Genomic DNA, 18,320 nt, shown 5'->3' with positions numbered 1-18,320 from the left:
AAGGGCACATCTGTGTGTCCTCCAGAGCCTTCTCTGATTCTGAGAGCTCCGGGGCCTTCATTTGATCTTGATGTCATGATCCTCAGGTTGAATTAGGAGGTTCTCAGAATCCTTTGGGAGGCTTCATGTTCTGATAGACCACCTACTGGGAAAGCTATATTTTCTTGAAACTTGTTTTTTTTTTTTTTTCTTCTTTTAAAAAATGTTCTTCTTTCTTTTCTTCCAGTTTTACTGAGACAGAGTTGACACACAGCAGTGTATAAATTTAAGGTGTCCAGCATAATGATTTGACTTAACAAAATAATGATCACAATAAATTTAATGCACATTCATCATCTCATATAGGCACAACATTAAAGAAATAGAAAAAAATTTTTTTCCTTGTGTTTTCAAACTCTTTGGTAACTCTGTCACACAGAAATGGAGCAGTCTTTTCTTATACTTCCTCCTCTAGCTGATACGCTTTCTTGCAAAGAAACTGGGTCTCCTGAATAATATACCACCTTCCTCCAACTTTAGGGGTGTCCACCATTCATTCTTTTTTTTTTTTTTTTTCACCATTCATTCTTAGGTGACTTAAGGTGCCCTGTGTCTCAGGGAAAAAACACAACAAACAAAGAAGCAAACCAACAAATACTCTCACCAAAGCCAAGCAAGGCAAAAATCTGGGCCTTACTCTGTTTCCTGTTGGGTCCCAAGCCCTTGCTTTCTCTCTCATCCTTTCCAAATTCTTGGGTCAGGTTGCCTTCCAAAGCCCTGGATCCACTGTGGTGTCCCCAAGTGATAAACACCCACCCGAAGAGAGAGGGTGTCAAAGCAGAAATGTCATGTGTTGTCTGAGCAACAACAAGAAGAGGTGGAAAGAGTCATCATGTTGTTCTGGATTAACGTAATTAACGTGATTATTTTAAGAGTCAGCTAGAAGTGCTGCTATGTCCCAGTTTTCCACCTGTCTCAGCCCCTTCTGGCATCTTCCAGTACCAGTACGCCCCCTCGCTTAAGTAGCTCTTTTGTCATTATTGTTCCCTCCGTGTATTGGCAGAGGACTGAATTCCTGTCCCCACGCAGAGGTGCATGTAATTGCTGATGGGGAGACAGGAGAAGGGGTGGGGAGCACATAACTTTCTGAGGGCAGAATTGGGTAACACTGGGGCTCAGTCTTCAGCTGAGCTTCAGCTGGAGGCTGTGTTTTTCCAAGACTGCCCCTCCTCCCAAAACAAAAACAGAGTGGGAAGGTGCAGGCTTTGATCTGAGGCTCATGATCGCAAGCTTGGTGTTGGAGAGGATGAAGGGTGGGTTGTACGATGAGTCAGTTACCATCCAACAGAGCTGGGCTGGACTGCTTAAGCAGCTACATTTCCTGGGCTTCCCTGGTGGTTCAGTGGCAAAGAATCTGCCTGCCAACCCGGGAGACATGGGTTTGATCCCTGGTCTGCAAAGATCCTGTATGTCATGGAGCAACTAAGCCTTTGCACTGCAACTATTCAGCCTGTGCTCTAGGGCCCAGGAGTCACAACTTCTGAGCCCGTGTACTACTACTACTGGGGCCTGGGCGTCCCAGCGCCTGTGCTCTGCCATAAGAGAAGACACTGCTCTGAGAAGCCCAGGCAGCAACGGAGACCCAAGCTTGTGCTAAGTCGCTTCAGTTGTGTCTGACTCTCTTCAACCTTATGGACCATAACCCTCCAGGCTCCTCTGTCGGTGGGATTCTCCAGGCAAGAAAATTGGATTGGGTTGCCAATTCCTCCTCCAGGGGACTTCCTGACCCAGGGATTGAACCCACGTCTGTTAGGTCTCCTGCACTGGGAGGCGGGTTCTTTACCACTAGCGACACCTGGGAAGCCCCCAGCATAGTCGAAAATAAAAATAAATAAATTTTAAAAATAAATATATAAAAGTAAGTTTAAAAAAAAGGAACTACATTTCCCTATTGATTCTACTCAGGTAGCCTGAAGTTGTTTTTTTTTTTCCCTTAGTGAGATTATTTCCTCAATTAGGTGACTCTGATCCTGTTCCCATGTGTTAATTCATTTATTTTTTTGGCTTCATTTTCTTTCTCATTGTGGAGCTGATGCAGTCATAGAAGCTTGAAAAGTTCTGTTCTTATTCATCCGGAACTCATTATCCAGCTCCCCTGGATAAGCTCCACTCTGTTCTGAAAGCGCTGAGGGCAACAGCTTTCTTCCCCTGATTTTGCTTTGCAGCGGGTGCCTCACAGGTCAAATGGAATAAGAAAAACGCTAATTGCCTTGCCACCAGTCATGACGGGGATGTACGGATATGGGACAAACGGGTAAGTGGTCTCTTTTTCCCCCAGGAGGGTATGAAGAGGATGTTGGGAGCAGCAGGACTTATCTTGAGAGTCCAGGGTACTTTGGGCAGAATAGTTAATTGCCATGTTAAGATCCTAGTACCAAATGACATTTGCTGCCCGACCAAATTGGTGTTGAAGCATGTAGGGGAGTGAGGCATTGTGATCACAGGTTAAGAAAATGAACTTGGCCTGACCTAAGCCACAGTGCCGTTTTGCTACCTCCTGATTATATCAGGCGAACCACAAACTTTTCCAAGCCTCAGTTTCCTTATTTTCGGAATAAAGGTGGTAATAGTGGGTGTATCACTGAGGAGGTCAAGCCTGGGGAACCAGACACTGTTCTAGAATGGTCATCGTGCTTCTTATCCCTGCCCCAGATTGCAGAGGGAAAATTCATTGTTGTAGAACACACACCATCCTGATCTGAGTCACTGGGGTGGGTACTGAGTATGCTCAAATCTTCCCTTAGGAGTCTAGCTGCTGGGACTTCCCTGGAAGTCCAGTGGTTAAGACTCTGCACTTCCACTGCAGGGGACACAGGTTCAATCCCTGGTCAGGGAACTAAGACCCCACATGCTACGGTGGTGTGGGCAAAAATTAAAAAAGAGGTCTAGCTGTCCTGTCAGTCTCAAAAGAGAGCCTGCAGATTGTATAATCTCCCTGCAGCAGCTCACAGTTCTGGGAGGCATGAAAGAGGTGTAGGGCTTTGGGCGTCTGCTGTCATGGCAAGCCTGTCATGCTGGCATCAGGGAGAGGGTCTCTTGCCTGCGTAACTGCCAGATGGTGGGGTAAAAATGCAGAGGGCAGTCGACTTACACATGATCTGGAATGTGGATTCTGCTTCCTGCTCTGTGAAATGGAAGGCTAGAGCTCCTGCCTTTGTGGGGAGGACCGACTGTCAGTTTTCCCGAAATTTGTTCTGTGGCTGTCCCAGCTGGGATGCTGAGTGTCCAGTCTCAGCGTTGCTTTTTGCTGCCCTGCTCCCTTCCTGTGCCGCAGGGAATAAAGTCAGATGGGTGGGAGAGGAGACGGGAGTGAAGCAGAGATGGGGAGGTTGCGGGCTTGGGTGCCAGGACTTGCTGGGGAGTGGTGTGCTGGTCAAAGCCCTCGCCTTGGATGGCTCTTTGGTGACGAGGTGATTTTATAAGGAGAAGGATGGTGCGTCTTCTGTATGTTGCTTTTATATCTGTCTCTTTGCTTCCGTCTGGTAATAGCCATGCTTCATCCCTCTTTATTTCTTCATTGGCAGTTGGTTTTATCCATGTTTGTCACTGGCATAGCATTTAAGGGCCTCCCCAGTGGCTCAGTGGTAAGGAATCTGCCTGTGATGCTGGAGATGCAGGTTCGATCCCTGGTCAGGAAGATCCCCGGGAGGCAAATGGCAACCCACTCCAGTATTTTTGCCTGGGAAATCTCCTGGACAGAGGAGCCTGGCTATACAGTCCACGGGGTCACAAAGAGTCAGATATGACTTAGCGACTGAACAACAAAAACAAAAATAGCATTTGAATATAAAAAATGGTTTAAATAAAATGTTTGATTAATTTGTAGTACATGCATATTTATTTGCCTTAAACTGTTTTCAGAACTATAGGCAAAATAAACAATGTGGTATTTAGCCATGAATCCAGGACCTGTTTTCCAAAACAGTGGCTGTGTTCCTTATCTTGTAAAAGTACACTGCTAAGCTGTTCCTTTATAGGTTTCTCTTTGGTCCACTCATAACCCTGACTTCCCTCAGCAAGTCTGTTATCTATTTTGTTTTATGAGATTTAGCTTTTTTTTTTTTTTTGGCTATTAATACTCAGGATTTCTGTTCATATGGATTGTAAAACTTGTTCGTTGTAATTTCACTTCTCTGGCACTTTTCTTTCTTTTTTTTTTTTTCTGGCACTTTTCTAGTACCAAGCAGGATGTTGGCAGCAAGCATCACAGGCTTTAAAATGTGCAGTATCAGTGGTGATGTTGGATTTTCACTCAAGACTCAATGAATGCTTAGTAACACTGCTGTTTCTTAGTGTTTATTATGTGCAGGCATTGTTCTAAGAAGTTTATGTGTATTGATTCATTTCTCTTTGCCTTTAAAGTGGTTACAGTTGTTACCCCCATTCTGCAGCTGAGTAAATTGAGGCACAGTTTGTTGCCAAGATTTAAACTCAGGGAGGCTGGTTCTGGAGATTGTACTCTTTATCTTATAGACTACTGCTGATGACAGAAAGTAATACAAAAGAGAACATAAAAAGCATTCACAGTCCTATTACCTAGAGTCAAATACTAACGATTTGGTATTTTCTTTTCTTATGCTTTTTTAAAAACATGGTTTATCATATCTTACACTTAGTTATGCATACTTTTTTCATTTAACATTAAAATAAATTCATTTCCTCTATTATAATAAGCTCTTTGTAAGTATAACTTTAGTGGCTACATGACATTGTATCAGATAGCTGTACAATAATTGATTCTAACGTTTACTTAATCCCCACTTATCATTCATTATGTTCCTGGTTTCCTAGGTGTTCCATATTGCACCAAGATGAATATCTTTCGTGCCTAAAACTTTCTGTGAATTTAGAATAGTCCCTTAAGAAAGGAAAAATTTTAAGCATCTTGATGAAAATAGTCAAATTTCTTTTTCCCAGAAAAGAGTATACTATTTCATATGTATACCAACAGTGACAAATGCTGCCTCACTACATTGAATATCATTTCCAAGTATCTTCTAATTTGACTGGTTAAAAAATCTTCTATGTTTTAATGTATATTTCTGAGGTTTCCTTCTGAATTTGTTTTGTATGTACTTGGTAATCACATATGGTTTTCTTTTGTGATGTGTACTCATTCTCTTTAGGAGTCTTAGGGCTTGATCACTTTAAGCTTGGTGGTTTTCAGATAGAGTTTATTCCCTACGACAAGCTAGTGGTTACCACTGGGAGCGGGAAGGAGAGGAGGGGCAATTTAGGGGCAGGAATTAAGAGGTACAAACTATTATGTATAAAATAAGCTATAATACTGTGTTATTGTGCAACATGGGAAATATAATGAATATTTTATAATACCTGAAAATGGACTATAATCTTTAAAAGTTGTGAATCACTATATTGTATACCTGTAACTTGTATAATATTGTACAACAACTATACTTCAATTAAAAAAAAAGGTTGTTGGTGTTACCCCAGGATGGGGGTGGGTCTGTTTGGATGTCACAGTCTGCTCTGTGGGAGATTGTGAGAAGGGGAGCCAGAATTGCAGACCGGGATGATGCACCCCCTGCCTTCTTTAAGGCCATGCCTGGGCCCGGAGCAGAAGATGGTTAGACTCACAGGCCGGTGTTCCGAGCATGTGCGAGGGAGAGCTGGCAAAGTCTTGTTGTTGTTTTGTTTGTTTTAGACAAAGCAAAATGGAGTTTAAGAACAGAGACGGCCTCTGAGAATTGTTTTTTTTTTTTTGGCTGTGCTGCGCTGCATGTGGGATCTTAGTTCCCCGAGCAGGGTTCGAACCCCTCCTCCCGGCCGTGGAGGCGTGGAGCCCTAACCAGTGGACCAGCAGGGAGTTCCTCTGGGAGTGTCTTTGTATCCCCACCCAGGAGACCGGGATAGGCTGTGTCCAGCTCGGGTGGGCGCGCTGAGTCCTCTGTAAAGTGCCGACTCTGGTTGATGGTCCTGTTGCAGAAACCCAGCACCGCGGTGGAGTACCTCGCGGCACACCTCTCTAAGATCCACGGCCTGGACTGGCACCCGGACAGCGAGCACATCCTTGCTACCTCCAGTCAAGACAACTCCGTCAAGGTGAGCGGCGCCCTGGGGCAGGGTGGGGAGCGTGTTTGGGGGGCACCAGGGGTTTGCGAGCATTGCCTTCGGAAAGAAAGCTGCAGCCGGTTAGCATGACGTGGGTTTCAGGGGCACCTGTTCTTCTTGGGGAGCTGGGCAGGTCCTCTGGTGATGTGGACCAGTGGAGTGATGTAGTAGCACATATCTGACTGGGTGCCTATGTTTGTTTGGAGGCTCTTCTTTCTGTTTGTGAAAGGAAGTCAGAGACAAAAACATTGAGAAAGGACAAGAAGTTTACTCGCCAAGATGTGGCCAGGAAGTCCCATTTCTGAAGGACTGGCTCATCAAAATAACACAACAGATACCCAAGTAAGGGAGAAAAACCCACACAGTCATTAAAGTTACCAAGTTGACCATTAGTCTGGGTGGAAAAACAGCAGTTTTCACACATGATTATCATATCTGCAAAAGTTAAGATGTTTTTGGTCATCCACGTTGCACAAGTCAGGGACGGAGTTATTTTATTAGAAATTCTCTAACTAAGGGGTCCCCAGCCTCTGGGATCTAATGCCTGATGATTTGAGGTGGAGCTGATGTAATAATAATAGATATAAAGTGCACAACAAATATAATGCACTTGAATCATTTCAAAACTACCACCTCCAGGTCCATGGAAAAATTATCTTCCATGAAACTGGTCCCGGGTGCCAAAAAGGTTGGGACTGCTACTCTAACTTGCAGGAAATGCTCAAAGACTTACATATGTCAATGAGCTTATTATTCTTGGTTTCTCTCAGAGTGCAGTGTTTCTTGTTTGTTCTCTGACTTTGGAATGTGATATGCACCCTTGTTTCTCCTTGTGGTCAGGTCTCTGCCTGGAAGGACAAAGATTTGACCGCAGATGTTTGCTTAGCAATTTGGTGATTTGCTTCAGCAATGTAATTCTTTACTTTATTTACACAGGCATGTACAACTTTTTGGTATGGTTAGCAAAGCTAGAATCATACACTCAGCCTTAAAAGTTAACTTCCGTCTGGAGGTTTGTAAATCCCCTGGAGTTGTAATTTACATTTATGTGCCCAGAGTAGTTTTTTTCTTTGTTTGTTTTGGGCTTAAGTTTTTGTCCCCATAACCTGATTGGCTTGTTTCCCAAGTTCAGGAACCAGAAACCATCTGATTCAACTCCTCCTGTTTATTTGAGGTCTCCAAATTTGTCAGTATTCACTGGCAGCTTTATTACTCTTGAGGCCGGGATGCCGTAGGTAATAAAGCAGATAACAGGCCACTTTCCACGTGTGAAACACAGTCCTTATTCCTTACTAGTGGGCTTGTTGTTGTTCAGTCACTCAGTTGTGTCCGACCGACTCTTTGCGACCCCATGGACTGCCGCATGCCAGGCTTCCCTGTCCTTCACCATCTCCTGGAGTTTGCTCAAACTCATCTCCATTGAGTCGGTGATGCCATCCAACCATCTCATCCTCTGTTGTCCCCTTCTCCTCCTGCCTTCAATCTTTCCCAGCATCAGAGTCTTTTCAGACGAGTCAGCTCTTCGCATCAGGTGGCCAAAGTATTGGAGTTTCCGCTTCAGCATCAGTCCTTCCAATGAACACTCAGGACTGATCTCCTTTAGGATGGACTGGAGGGATCTCCCTGCAGTCCAAGGGACTCTCAAGAGTCTTCTCCAACGCCACAATTCGAAAGCATCAGTTCTTTGGTGCTCAGCCTTCTTTATTGTCCAACTCTCACATCAACACGTAACTACTGGAAAAACCATAGCTTTGATTATAGAGACTTTTGTGATGTTTCTGCTTTTTAACACATGGTCTAGGTTTGTCATAGCTTTGCTTCCAAGGAGCAAGTGTCTTAATTTCATGACTGCAGTCACTGTCCGCAGTGATTTTGGAGCTCAGGGAAATAAAATCTGTCACTGTTTCAACTTTTCCCCCTTCTATTTGCCTTTAGCTTATGAATTAAATGAGATTTTTGGCATAGTATTTGATTTTTTCCATATATCCTGGTAGGAAAGACAGTTTTTACTGAATGTATATAAATAACAATTATAAAAAGTGAAGCAATTTAGAAGTGCTTGTAATAGTCAACCACCGTTTTTAGTATTTTGTTGTTAAGGCTCAATGCATGCCATTTTTTCCTACATAATCATTTACTTAGTTTACCTGACAGTTTATTAGTTTCTAATTTATATGAATTTTTATTCTATTTTTTATGTTGTGCATCCTCAGGAGTCTACTGGAACAAGATACCATTGAATGAGTTTCACTTCACTTTGTAGATTGTAAACAGTAAAACTGTTGAATTGAGTGTTAGAGCTAGGCCAAGAAGGAAAAAAGGGGATTGGAGAGAATGGGATTAGAATGGGATGGTAGGAGGTAATTCTTGTTTCTTCTGACAACCCTTTTTGCCAAAATTAAGTCCCATATTCAAAATAATATTGTTAAGATGTCATTTCTGTCTAAACTGTTTTTGGGTTTCTCACATGGCCACGGGGAAGCTATACTTGCTCCCTCAACTTATAAGCAGTCAGCGGTCACTACACTTCAGCTCCTGTTAGCATTAGGGTAGTGTGAGTAGATCCCTTGTGTCCAGGTCTTTGCGACCCCATGGACTGCAGCCTGCCAGGCTCCTCTGTCCATGGAATTCTCCAGGCAAGGAGACTGGAGTGGGTTGCCATTCCCTCCTCCAGGGAATCTTCCCAACCCAGGAATTGAATCTGGGTCTCCTGCATTGCAGGCAAAATGTTTTCAGTCTGAGCCACCAGGGAAGCCCATCAGTATTGGGTTGGCCTAAAAGTTTGTTCAGGTTTTTCCATAAGATGTTATAGAAAAACTCGAATAAACTTTTTTTGCCAACCCAATAGTTAAATTCCTCCAAGTGGTGTACAGTGATGCAGGATGAAACAGTTGTCGCTTTTACCTTCCAACTGTGAAGGGGGTTTAATAGGCAGACTGACAGTGATCTGCCTCGAGAACTGATCCTCATGAAGTCTGTGTTTCTCCTATGTTTCTAAGTGTGAAAGGAGCGTTTTCTTTGCATCTGTGTCACAGGAGCATGGCCCTGGGGGCTGACTCAAATGCACTGCTGAATCTATCTAAGAGGACAGAAAGCAAGGAGTTCAAAGGCTCTGCTGCTTTCAATAGTTGAGGTTTGTTTTTGTTTTTTTTAATGGCATTTATTTCACAAATTATCCTGCTTTCTTTCTTCCAGTTCTGGGATTACCGCCAGCCTCGGAAATACCTCAATATTCTCCCTTGCCAGGTGCCTGTCTGGAAGGCCAGATACACTGTGAGTGAGATGCCCTTCCTCTTGCTTGGAAAAATTATCTCGATGTTCTGCACATGAGGGGCCAGTGACATTTTCTCTTATTTTCTTTGTGAGGTGGTTTTCTCCTTCTGTCTTGGTTTAGGGGTGGGACAAAGGTGGTAATGACAGAATAAGAGCTGTTATCTATTTAAAACTTTGCCTTGGAACATTGGGTGAGACTCTGTACTAGCAGTGCTGGACTAGCTGGGCTGGGTGCTGGGCAGAGCGAAGGTGGTCAGTAAGGGCGAAGAGGAGGGTGAGCTAGAGGCCTGAGAGGCTGGAGGTCAGTGAATTGTGCTGGAAGGAACTCTGGTTTTAGATCCAGAAGACCTGGGTTTAGGGCCCAGCAATCCCATTTAATTTTTTTCCAGCTTTATTGAGATTTAATTGACATATCACATGGTGTAAGTTCAAGTTAGGCAACATGTTGACATGTTATATTTGTGTATTGCCAAACGGTTATCACTATAATACCACTATATATAATATACTGTAATATAGCATTTATACTACTATGCTGTATAAATGCTATACCACTATAGCATTTATTAACACTTCCATCACTTAACATAATTACCCTTTCTTTTCTGTGATAAGAACATTGAAGGTCGTATTCTCTTGCACCTCTCAAGTATACCATGTGGTGTTATTGACCATAATCATCACGCTACATTAGATCCCCAGAGCTCATTCATCTTACAACCAGAAGTTTGTACCCTTTGACCAGCATCTCCCTGTTTCTTCCACTTCCCAGCCCCTGGTAACCACCATTCAACTCTCCGTCTCTCTGAGTTCTGCTTTTTAGATTCTCCACATAAATAATACCATGTAGTATTTGTCTTCTCTTTCTGACTCATTTAACTTAGCATAATGCCCTCAAGGTCTATCCGTGTTGTGACAAATGGCAGGATTTCCTTCTTTCTCATTGCTGAATAATATTCCACTGTGTACATACCCTGTTTTTATCCATTGACGAACAATAGGTTGTTTCTATATCTTGGCTTTTGTGAATAATGCTGCAATGAGCCGTTTAATATTTGTGTGGCTTTGGACAAGCCACTTGATGTTTTTTGAGTAATAACTTCCTTCTCTGTCAAATATGAATAGTTTTTAATATGCCTTGCTCTTTTTTTTAAATTGTGATAAATTTCACTATTCTTTAGTGTCCAGTTTGGTGTCATTTACTACAAGTACAGTATGCTCTCTCTTTGAAAAAAGCCATGTATGAAAAAGTATAAACCATAGAATGCTGCAAATATAGTGGGTAGGCTCTTATCAAACTTCCATCTTTTTTGCCACATTGATTGCTGCTGATCAGAGATGATATATTTCCTTCAGTGTCAACTTGAAAGGGAGCCCAGGGGTGAGTAAAGGTTCCTTTATACATCAGGCTGTTCCCTGGGGCGTCGTGGAGTGCAGAAGGTAATTGGGATAATAATTGGCCTTCACATCTGGGAGCACTTGGGAAGAAGTCAGACGTTGTTTTCGTGAATTGAAATACTTCTCTGGATTAATATGTTTGCTTTAAAAAATAAACAGGAAAGTTCAGAGTGCTGCCAGGAGAGCAGGCGAAGATAAATATGCTCTTAGGTGGCTGTGGTTTATTCCTTAAAGAACAGAGTCTGCATATCAACCAAATGGGCCTCTTAGCTACTGCACAGATTGGGTGTTGATAAGTGGGATGTGTTAGTCCTGAAATTGAAAGGTTTTCCTTTGAAATGGGTTTCTCTGGTAGCTCTGACGGTAAAGAATCTGCCTGCAGTGCAGGAGACCAGGGTCCGATCCCTGGGTCAGGAAGATCCCCTGGAGAAGGCAATGGCAACCCACTCCAGTATTCTTGCCTGGAGAATTCCATGGACAGAGGAGCCTGGCCAGCTGCAGCCCATGGGGTCGCAAAGAGCTGGACACGACCAAGCCATTGACACTTAATTCTTTTGAAAAGCTGTAGTCTTGGGGGCCGTGGGAAGGTGCTGCGTCACATGGACAGAGTGCTTCTGGTACATTTCCACAAGGCAGGGCTGTTTGCTGTTCGGAGTCACCTGCAGGGTGCCTTGTTCCCTCATTCCAGGAAAGCATTCAGTAACTCTCAGGGGGTCTTGCGAGAGGAGCTAGGGTGTGAAACAGTGTGTTCCAGGGTGCAACCTCCAGAGCCATTTGCTTATTTTACATTAAAAAACATTAACTTTATCTTTTACTTGCTGTGGTCCTTTCCTTCCGTAAAGAAAGAAAAGAGAAGAAAAGCAAACGAAAAGTAGACGTTAACTTATGGTATTTGGAAAAATGTTCCCCAGGTGGGTTGGGGCCTGCCATCATCTAATTTGTTTAAGTTAGGTGAGAACTCCAACTTGGGTAAGTCAAGACTCAGCGGATGCCCCCTGGAATGATGCCTGCTCTTCCCTTTCCCACCGCAGCCTTTCAGCAATGGATTGGTGACTGTGATGGTTCCCCAGCTGCGGAGGGAGAACAGCCTGCTCTTGTGGAATGTCTTTGACTTGAACACCCCAGTCCATACCTTCGTGGGCCACGATGACGTGGTGCTGGAGTTCCAATGGAGGAAACAGAAGGAAGGTGGGTGGAAGAGAGATCGCTGACCAGTTTCCTCCGGCTCCCGTTGGGGTGGGCTGCATGATCGAAGGGGAGGATGTGGAAACAGGGCTGGCTTCGGAGCGGGAGTCAGGGTTCCCCTGCCTTAATCATAGATGGATGATAGGGTGTGGGGCTGCGGTTCTACCCCAGGTGCATCTTCTTCTTTTGTGTTCTGTGCGGTCTCCCTCCTGCCTGGAAGGGGCTTCTAAGAGGTTGGTAGCTTTGCTGTTGGGTCACTTCTAGAGCTGAAAAACCCCGGGGTCACCACACTCTGAAAACCCTAGCTGTTGCACCTTCCCCCTGTGTTGATGAGGGAGATGCAAAGTCATCATCAGTACCACCCACTACATATTTCCAATTCTCTTCACAAACAAAGAGGGCTGTTTCACCTCCCATCCCCTTGAAGACAGGTTTGGCCACGTGACCCACTTGGCTCCTGAAACATGAACAGAAGTGATGCAATCTCTTCTGGGCAGAGGCAGTAACGGCCAGTGGGCAGTTACTCTCTTCTGCCTCTGCCGAGGCAGGTGAGTTTAGCTGCAGCCTCCCTTGTCTTGAGATCTACTGCCACACTCTCTAAATGTTCTCCAGACAGATGAATTTTGTGGTAAATTTCGTGGCCTTCCTGTGTCACAGAAGGAAAGGCCCAGGCAGTGGAGTGGTGTGACTTGTCCAGAGTCCAGGAGAGGCCTTTAGTGGACCTGGGATTAGAGCAGACATCTTATCCCAACTTGTTTGTGACCCTCACAAGCCTCTCCCAGGATTGTTTTTGAAAGGACTTTTTTGATGATCCTCTTGATTTTCCCATTTTCATTTCTATAAATCTCTCCTGCTTCTAGAAACGTGAGGCTGCTTGGTCTCTATCCCATCAATTTCCATGCTTGACTTCAGCTTTCAACACATTCTCTTGCACTTTGCCATAGAAAAGAGAGTTTCCCTGTGATCTGACAGGGGGAGGTTGGCCTGTAGTTTTGGATTGCAATAAAAAGTATTTAACATCCCATTCTCAGTTGTCTGTGTCATCTATGAGCTGGCAGGGTGAATTGTATAAACTGGGGCTGTTCTAGCGAGTAGTGAAATTTTGAGTACAAGTTATAGGTTTTTTTTTAAAACTCCTTTTATTGTGAGATACATCATGTATAAAATTACATAAAATATGTACAGTTTATAAAGTGAAAATCTGAGTAACTACCACCAAGGTCAAGAAAGAGAACATTGCTAGAACTCAGAAACTTCCTGAGCACAATTCTTTCCCTTCCCTAGAGGTAAACACTGTCCTAACATTTACAATATGACTTCTGTTATCTTGCTTATAGTTTTACTACCCATTTCTGTATCCCTAAAAATAGTTTAGGTTTATTTGTTTTTGAACCTTTTATAAATGTAATCATCCTTCATGCATTCTTATATTTTCTTTCTTCCTCAACCTAATGATGTTCCATTTTATTTTTATTGCCATGTCCTCTTAGTCATTTTTTTTATTGGCCCACCTCAGACTTTGATGTTGGTTTTCACTGTGGTCACGGAGCTCTCAGAGGTAGGAAGAGAATCAGGATGTTGTGGTCTACGGAAAAGGATGCTTCATGAAGGAAGTGGAGGTCATTGGTTTCAGGTTCTGCTAAAGGATCTCCATGCAGAATAAGAAAGAAGCATGTAATTGTGTAAGTAGGTATAAATAGGAAGCCATATGATCATTAAGAGAACAGTTCCAAAGGCACATTGAGGAGGGAAGCCTGATTATAAGACAGCAGAAACAGAGGCAGCAGGAACTGGTTTTGTGAATGAGGTTGGCCTCAGAGGCAAGGAGTAGACTGAGCTCACTGGCAGAGGCTGCTTCCCTCTCTATATGAAGGCAAGGGGAAGATGAAAAAAGGGAGTATATAGGAAAGCAAGGGTCTTTTGAAAATGGAAGGGAATAGGGCCAAAGGCCCAAGTAGAGGAATTGGATTTAGAAAGGAATTAGGCATAACTTTTCTTCAAAATCAGAGACATGAAAAGAGGCTGGAGTGGACTTCCCTAGTGCTCCGGTAGTTAAGACTGTGCTTCCAAAGCAGGAGTCGCAAGTTCAGTCCCTGGTCAGGGAACTAAGATCCCACATGCCTCACAGCTTGCCCAGAAAAAAAGAAAAGAGGCTGGAGGTAGAGTCAGAAAATTGTTGCTATGAACATGGGCTGGATGGTGGGACTTAGGACAGGCAGTAACTCAGAATACTTGCTGTCTTGCTTGTTGAGCACAGGAATGTATTAAAACATTGAGTGAAGGCTTGGTTGAAGGCAGTGACAAAGAGAAGGAACTTTTTTGGGTAAACTTTTCTGTTTGTATTGAAGTATACCTGATTAACACTGTTGTGACAGTTTCAGGAGGACAGCACAGGGACTGAACCGTACATATACAAGTATCTGTTCTCCGTTAAACTCCTCTCCCACCCAGGCTGGATTTGAGCAGAGTTCTCTGTGCTATGCGGCAGGTCCTTGTTGGTCGCTCGTCTCAAGTACAGCAGTGTGTACACGTCCATCCCAAACTCCCTAACCATCCCTTCCCCGCATCCCAGAGAAGGAACTTTTGCCCCTCACTGTTCTCTGTTGCCTCTGTTTCCCCACGCATTCCCCAAAATGAGGGAATCGGAAGAAATTATTTCTAGGTTGTTTACTCTCTGAAGATGACCATAAAGAAGATTCTGGATACTACAGAATTACCCAGAAATGTCCTGATCTTTCATAAAGCTCTTTCAGAAACCACCTTGAACCTTGTTAGAGTAATTTCCCTTTGACTCGCCCTGTTGTATGGAAATACAATTCAGTTAAGAAATGGCAACCCACTCCAGTACTCTTGCCTGGAAAATCCCATGGACGGAGAAGCCTGGTAGGCTACAGTCCATGGGGTCGCAGAGAGTCAGACATGACTGAGCGACTTCACTTTAAGACTATTAAAGATCGATTATTCCTTTTATAATGAGATGTGTCTCTTTACCAAAAAATTCTTTTAAACAGTAAGATGTCATAATGCATTTGAAGCAATACATTTTACAGACAGCCTACTCATCCCCAGCTCCTCTGGAACAGAAAAGGAAGAACATTTGTGGAGGTGAAAGTTCAGTGAGACATTAAATTATAGCATCACTCTTCACCTGCTAATTTGCCAGCTTTTATTTCACTTCATTTAAGGTTCTGCTCAAATGTGACTTCCTAGGAGAAGTCCTGTCTAAAAATAGCTCCCCTGTCAGCCTCTATCCATTTATCCCACAGTGTTTTTTTTAACAACACTATCATTACCGGACATGCTATTGTATGTTTGTCTATTTCCACCATTGGAATGTGAGATCTGAAACAGAGATTCTTGATTCATATTGTAGTCCTAGTACTTAGAACAGTGCCTGGCATATAGGAGGTGTTCCATAAATATTTGTTAAATGGATGAATGAATGAATGAGTGAATCTCCCTCCTTCTCAACCTGTAACAAATTTGATGTTGAATGCATAAAACATCAGGATTCTTATCTGGTGATTTCCAGGGTCCAAGGACTACCAACTGGTTACGTGGTCACGGGATCAGACCTTGAGAATGTGGCGGGTGGATTCCCAGATGCAAAGAGTATGTATTCAATGCTGTTATGGAAGAACGTTAACTGGATACGCCAGAAACTTAAAAGATTTGGTGGTTGCAGAAGTCAGAGGATACGTGATAGACATTTAACACGTACTGGCTGGTTGGCCAGGTGGCTGGGGTTTGCTACACTGAGGCTTTGAGGTCTTCAGGAGCCAACTTCAGTATCAGATCTTCAAGGATGCAAAGCTGCTGAATGTTTTTCCTCTTGCCCTGGTCTAAGATAGTGTGGGTTAGAGTACTGAGAAGGTGGCCTGGGGGCATCGTTTCTTTCTCTCACAAATGGGCTAGGAGATCTACCCTGGCACAGGGCAGAATCCTCCACATTCATCAGCAACACCTGTTATGTGAAGTCCTTTCCATTTGTGCCCCATAAATTGTATCTGTGCTTCTATGAAGCACCGTAGTCCCAGGTGTAAACTGCTTTCGTGTCCATCACTTTGCTCTGCCCCATTATGGGGTTCTGTCTTCTCATCCAGTGGCAAAATTCCTTGAAGGTGGTAATGGTATCTCACTTATATTGCATCCCACACAGTGCTCTGTACACAGTGGGTAGAAAATGCCGAGACAGATTCGCTAAACTGCTTAGTACCAAGTCACTCTTGAGCATTTTGGTCAAACATCATCACCTTACTGCTGTTTAAATTTTTTTTTCCTCCAGAAAGTACCATTTGCTTCAAATGCTTTTAAGTTATATTTTTGCTCTTGGCTGGCTTGATAACTCCATCAAAGCTTGAAGTTTAAAAGGTTTTCTGAGATTTTCAAAAACTATGAACCTGATAAAACATTTTCTGGGGTAGAATAATAGTCTGTTTTCCTGTGTGTTTAAACCAGGGAGAGTTGGGGATGGGCAAAACCCATTTGGAGTGTATCCGTTTGGGGCTGACATTTTTCTCCTTTGTGATTTCCATTTTTTGAGTCAGAACTCAGCCAAACACGACCATCCTTTCCACTGGCTTCTCTAGACCCAGATCCTCTCCCCTCTGTTGCAGCTTTGTGCCAATGACATCTTAGATGGTGTTGATGAGTTCATTGACAGTATTGCCCTTCTCCCGGAACCAGAGAAGATCCTTCACACCCAGGACACAGACCACCAGCACAACTCCAGCCATGGGGAGGAAGAAGGTAATTGGTCACACTGATGTTCTAGGTATGGTGCCCCTGTCTGCATCTCTGAGTTGTGGTAGATACCCCAGAACTGCTCTCTGAATCCATTTCAGAAATGTTTTCCAACAAGTGACCCTGTCTCTCCTGCTAGTCTTAAAGGAAGACCCCCTAAGCAGTCTCCTGGAGGAGAAGAAATCAGAGCAGCTGGGCCTGCCTCAGACTCTGCAGCAGGAGTTCTCTCTGATCAACGTGCAGATCCGCAATGTGAACGTGGAGGTGCTCAGGTTTTCTGTCTCTCACACTTGCGGTTGGTGGCCGAGGGGACTGTTTCAGCCATGATTTGGGCTAGCAAATGGCTTTTCTGCTTTAACAGGGAAGTCTCTGTCCTTGCTTTCTTGTTTCCTAGGTTTTGTAAAGAAATAATTAACTGTTAACTGTTAGTTGTTTGGTTGTGTCCGACTCTTAGCAACCCCATGGACTGCAGCTCACCAGACTTCTCTGTCCATGGAATCTTCCAGGCAAGAAGACTGGAGTGGGTTGCCATTTCCTAGTCCAGGGGATCTTCCCAACCCAGGGATCGAACCCCCGTCTCTTGTGTCTGCTGCATTGGCAGGTGGATTCTTTACCACTAGCGCCACCAGGGAAGCCATTCCCATCTATTCTAAAGAAAGAAATATTTTAGAAATACAAGTTTTTTTTCCCCTTTACGCTGTTGTTCTCTCATAAGATGAACTAAGGGATAAACGGATGCTCGTATGTCTTAAAATCTCCTTAGACGCTCCAGCACTTCATTTGACCCTACGTGAAGGTGCTCAGATCCGGGAAGGTTTAGTGTTTTGGCGGAGGCTGCTGGTGAAGTTAATGGCAGGACTGAGTTTGGAAGCCAACCTCCTTATTCTCCAAGGTTCTTTGTGCTTGCCTTATCAGTTGCTTATTTCCTTGGTGGTTTAGATTCATAGTAAGAAGGTGACCCAGCCTCTTTGTTCATTTAACTTGGAGAGGTTTATTTACATTTTTCCTTTAGGGCAGGTATACACTTGGCTTCAGAGAACTGAATCTCTGTGAGGGAGTTTTAAAACTTGATGAGTTTTGCTTTTGCCCAGATTCCATTAACAGTAGCCCTGGGTCTGCGCACTTACATAGTTGTCTCCTTTGGTCTTTAAAACAGCTCTGAAGTAAGTGGTCTTATCCCCATTTTACAGACGAGGAAACAGAGACACTAAGAAATGAAATAACTTGTCCGAGGTGAGCAGGTATTTGAAGCTGAGTCTCCAGGTTCCCCGCACGTGTGACTCTTTTCACTGTCCCCAGCTGCCGTCTCTAGTTGGCACTACAAGAAATCAAAAGAGGTTAAGACTCTTTGGTTGATTGGTTATCTCTGTCAACTCAGTGTCTGTCCCCTCTGTCCCAGGTGAGAACAGTTGGGCTATCCAGTGATCTAGTCCAAGAAGGAGATTTTGATTCCTTTCCCAGGGCTGCTTTTTAAAAATTATTGGAAGTGACTTCCCTGGTGGTCTAGTGGTTAAGACCCCGTGCTTCTGCCGTGATGGGCACAGGTTCGATCCCTGGTTGGGGAACTAAGATCCCACATGTTGCAAGGCACAACCATAGAAGAATATAAA

The 18,320-nt window shown here is 43.8% G+C and overlaps 1 protein-coding gene and 1 non-coding gene across 4 annotated transcripts in view; both read left to right on the top strand.

Annotated features, from left to right (window-relative positions):
- WDR59 (WD repeat domain 59) overlaps positions 1-18,320 on the top strand; it is a 77,681-nt gene that overhangs the window by 25,445 nt on the left and 33,916 nt on the right. For all 3 annotated transcript variants that reach the window (XR_006340423.1, XM_043898056.1, XM_043898055.1), the window contains exons 7-13: positions 2,205-2,293; positions 5,986-6,102; positions 9,307-9,384; positions 11,814-11,970; positions 15,500-15,579; positions 16,584-16,716; positions 16,850-16,974. Coding sequence is in view for 2 of the 3 variants with exons in the window: in XM_043898056.1 (XP_043753991.1) it covers positions 2,205-2,293; positions 5,986-6,102; positions 9,307-9,384; positions 11,814-11,970; positions 15,500-15,579; positions 16,584-16,716; positions 16,850-16,974 (779 nt within the window). In the remaining variant the exon portion in view is untranslated. The remainder of the gene's footprint in view (positions 1-2,204; positions 2,294-5,985; positions 6,103-9,306; positions 9,385-11,813; positions 11,971-15,499; positions 15,580-16,583; positions 16,717-16,849; positions 16,975-18,320) is intronic.
- On the top strand, positions 2,803-2,875 carry TRNAG-UCC. Its single transcript has one exon. It is a non-coding gene; the product is annotated as a tRNA-Gly (tRNA).

This window comes from Cervus elaphus, chromosome 4 (genome assembly GCF_910594005.1).
Source record: "Cervus elaphus chromosome 4, mCerEla1.1, whole genome shotgun sequence".
NCBI classification, from domain to species: Eukaryota; Metazoa; Chordata; class Mammalia; order Artiodactyla; family Cervidae; genus Cervus; species Cervus elaphus.
The sequence above is the reverse complement of the archived record's forward strand: the minus strand, read 5'-3'. Positions and strand labels throughout refer to the sequence as shown.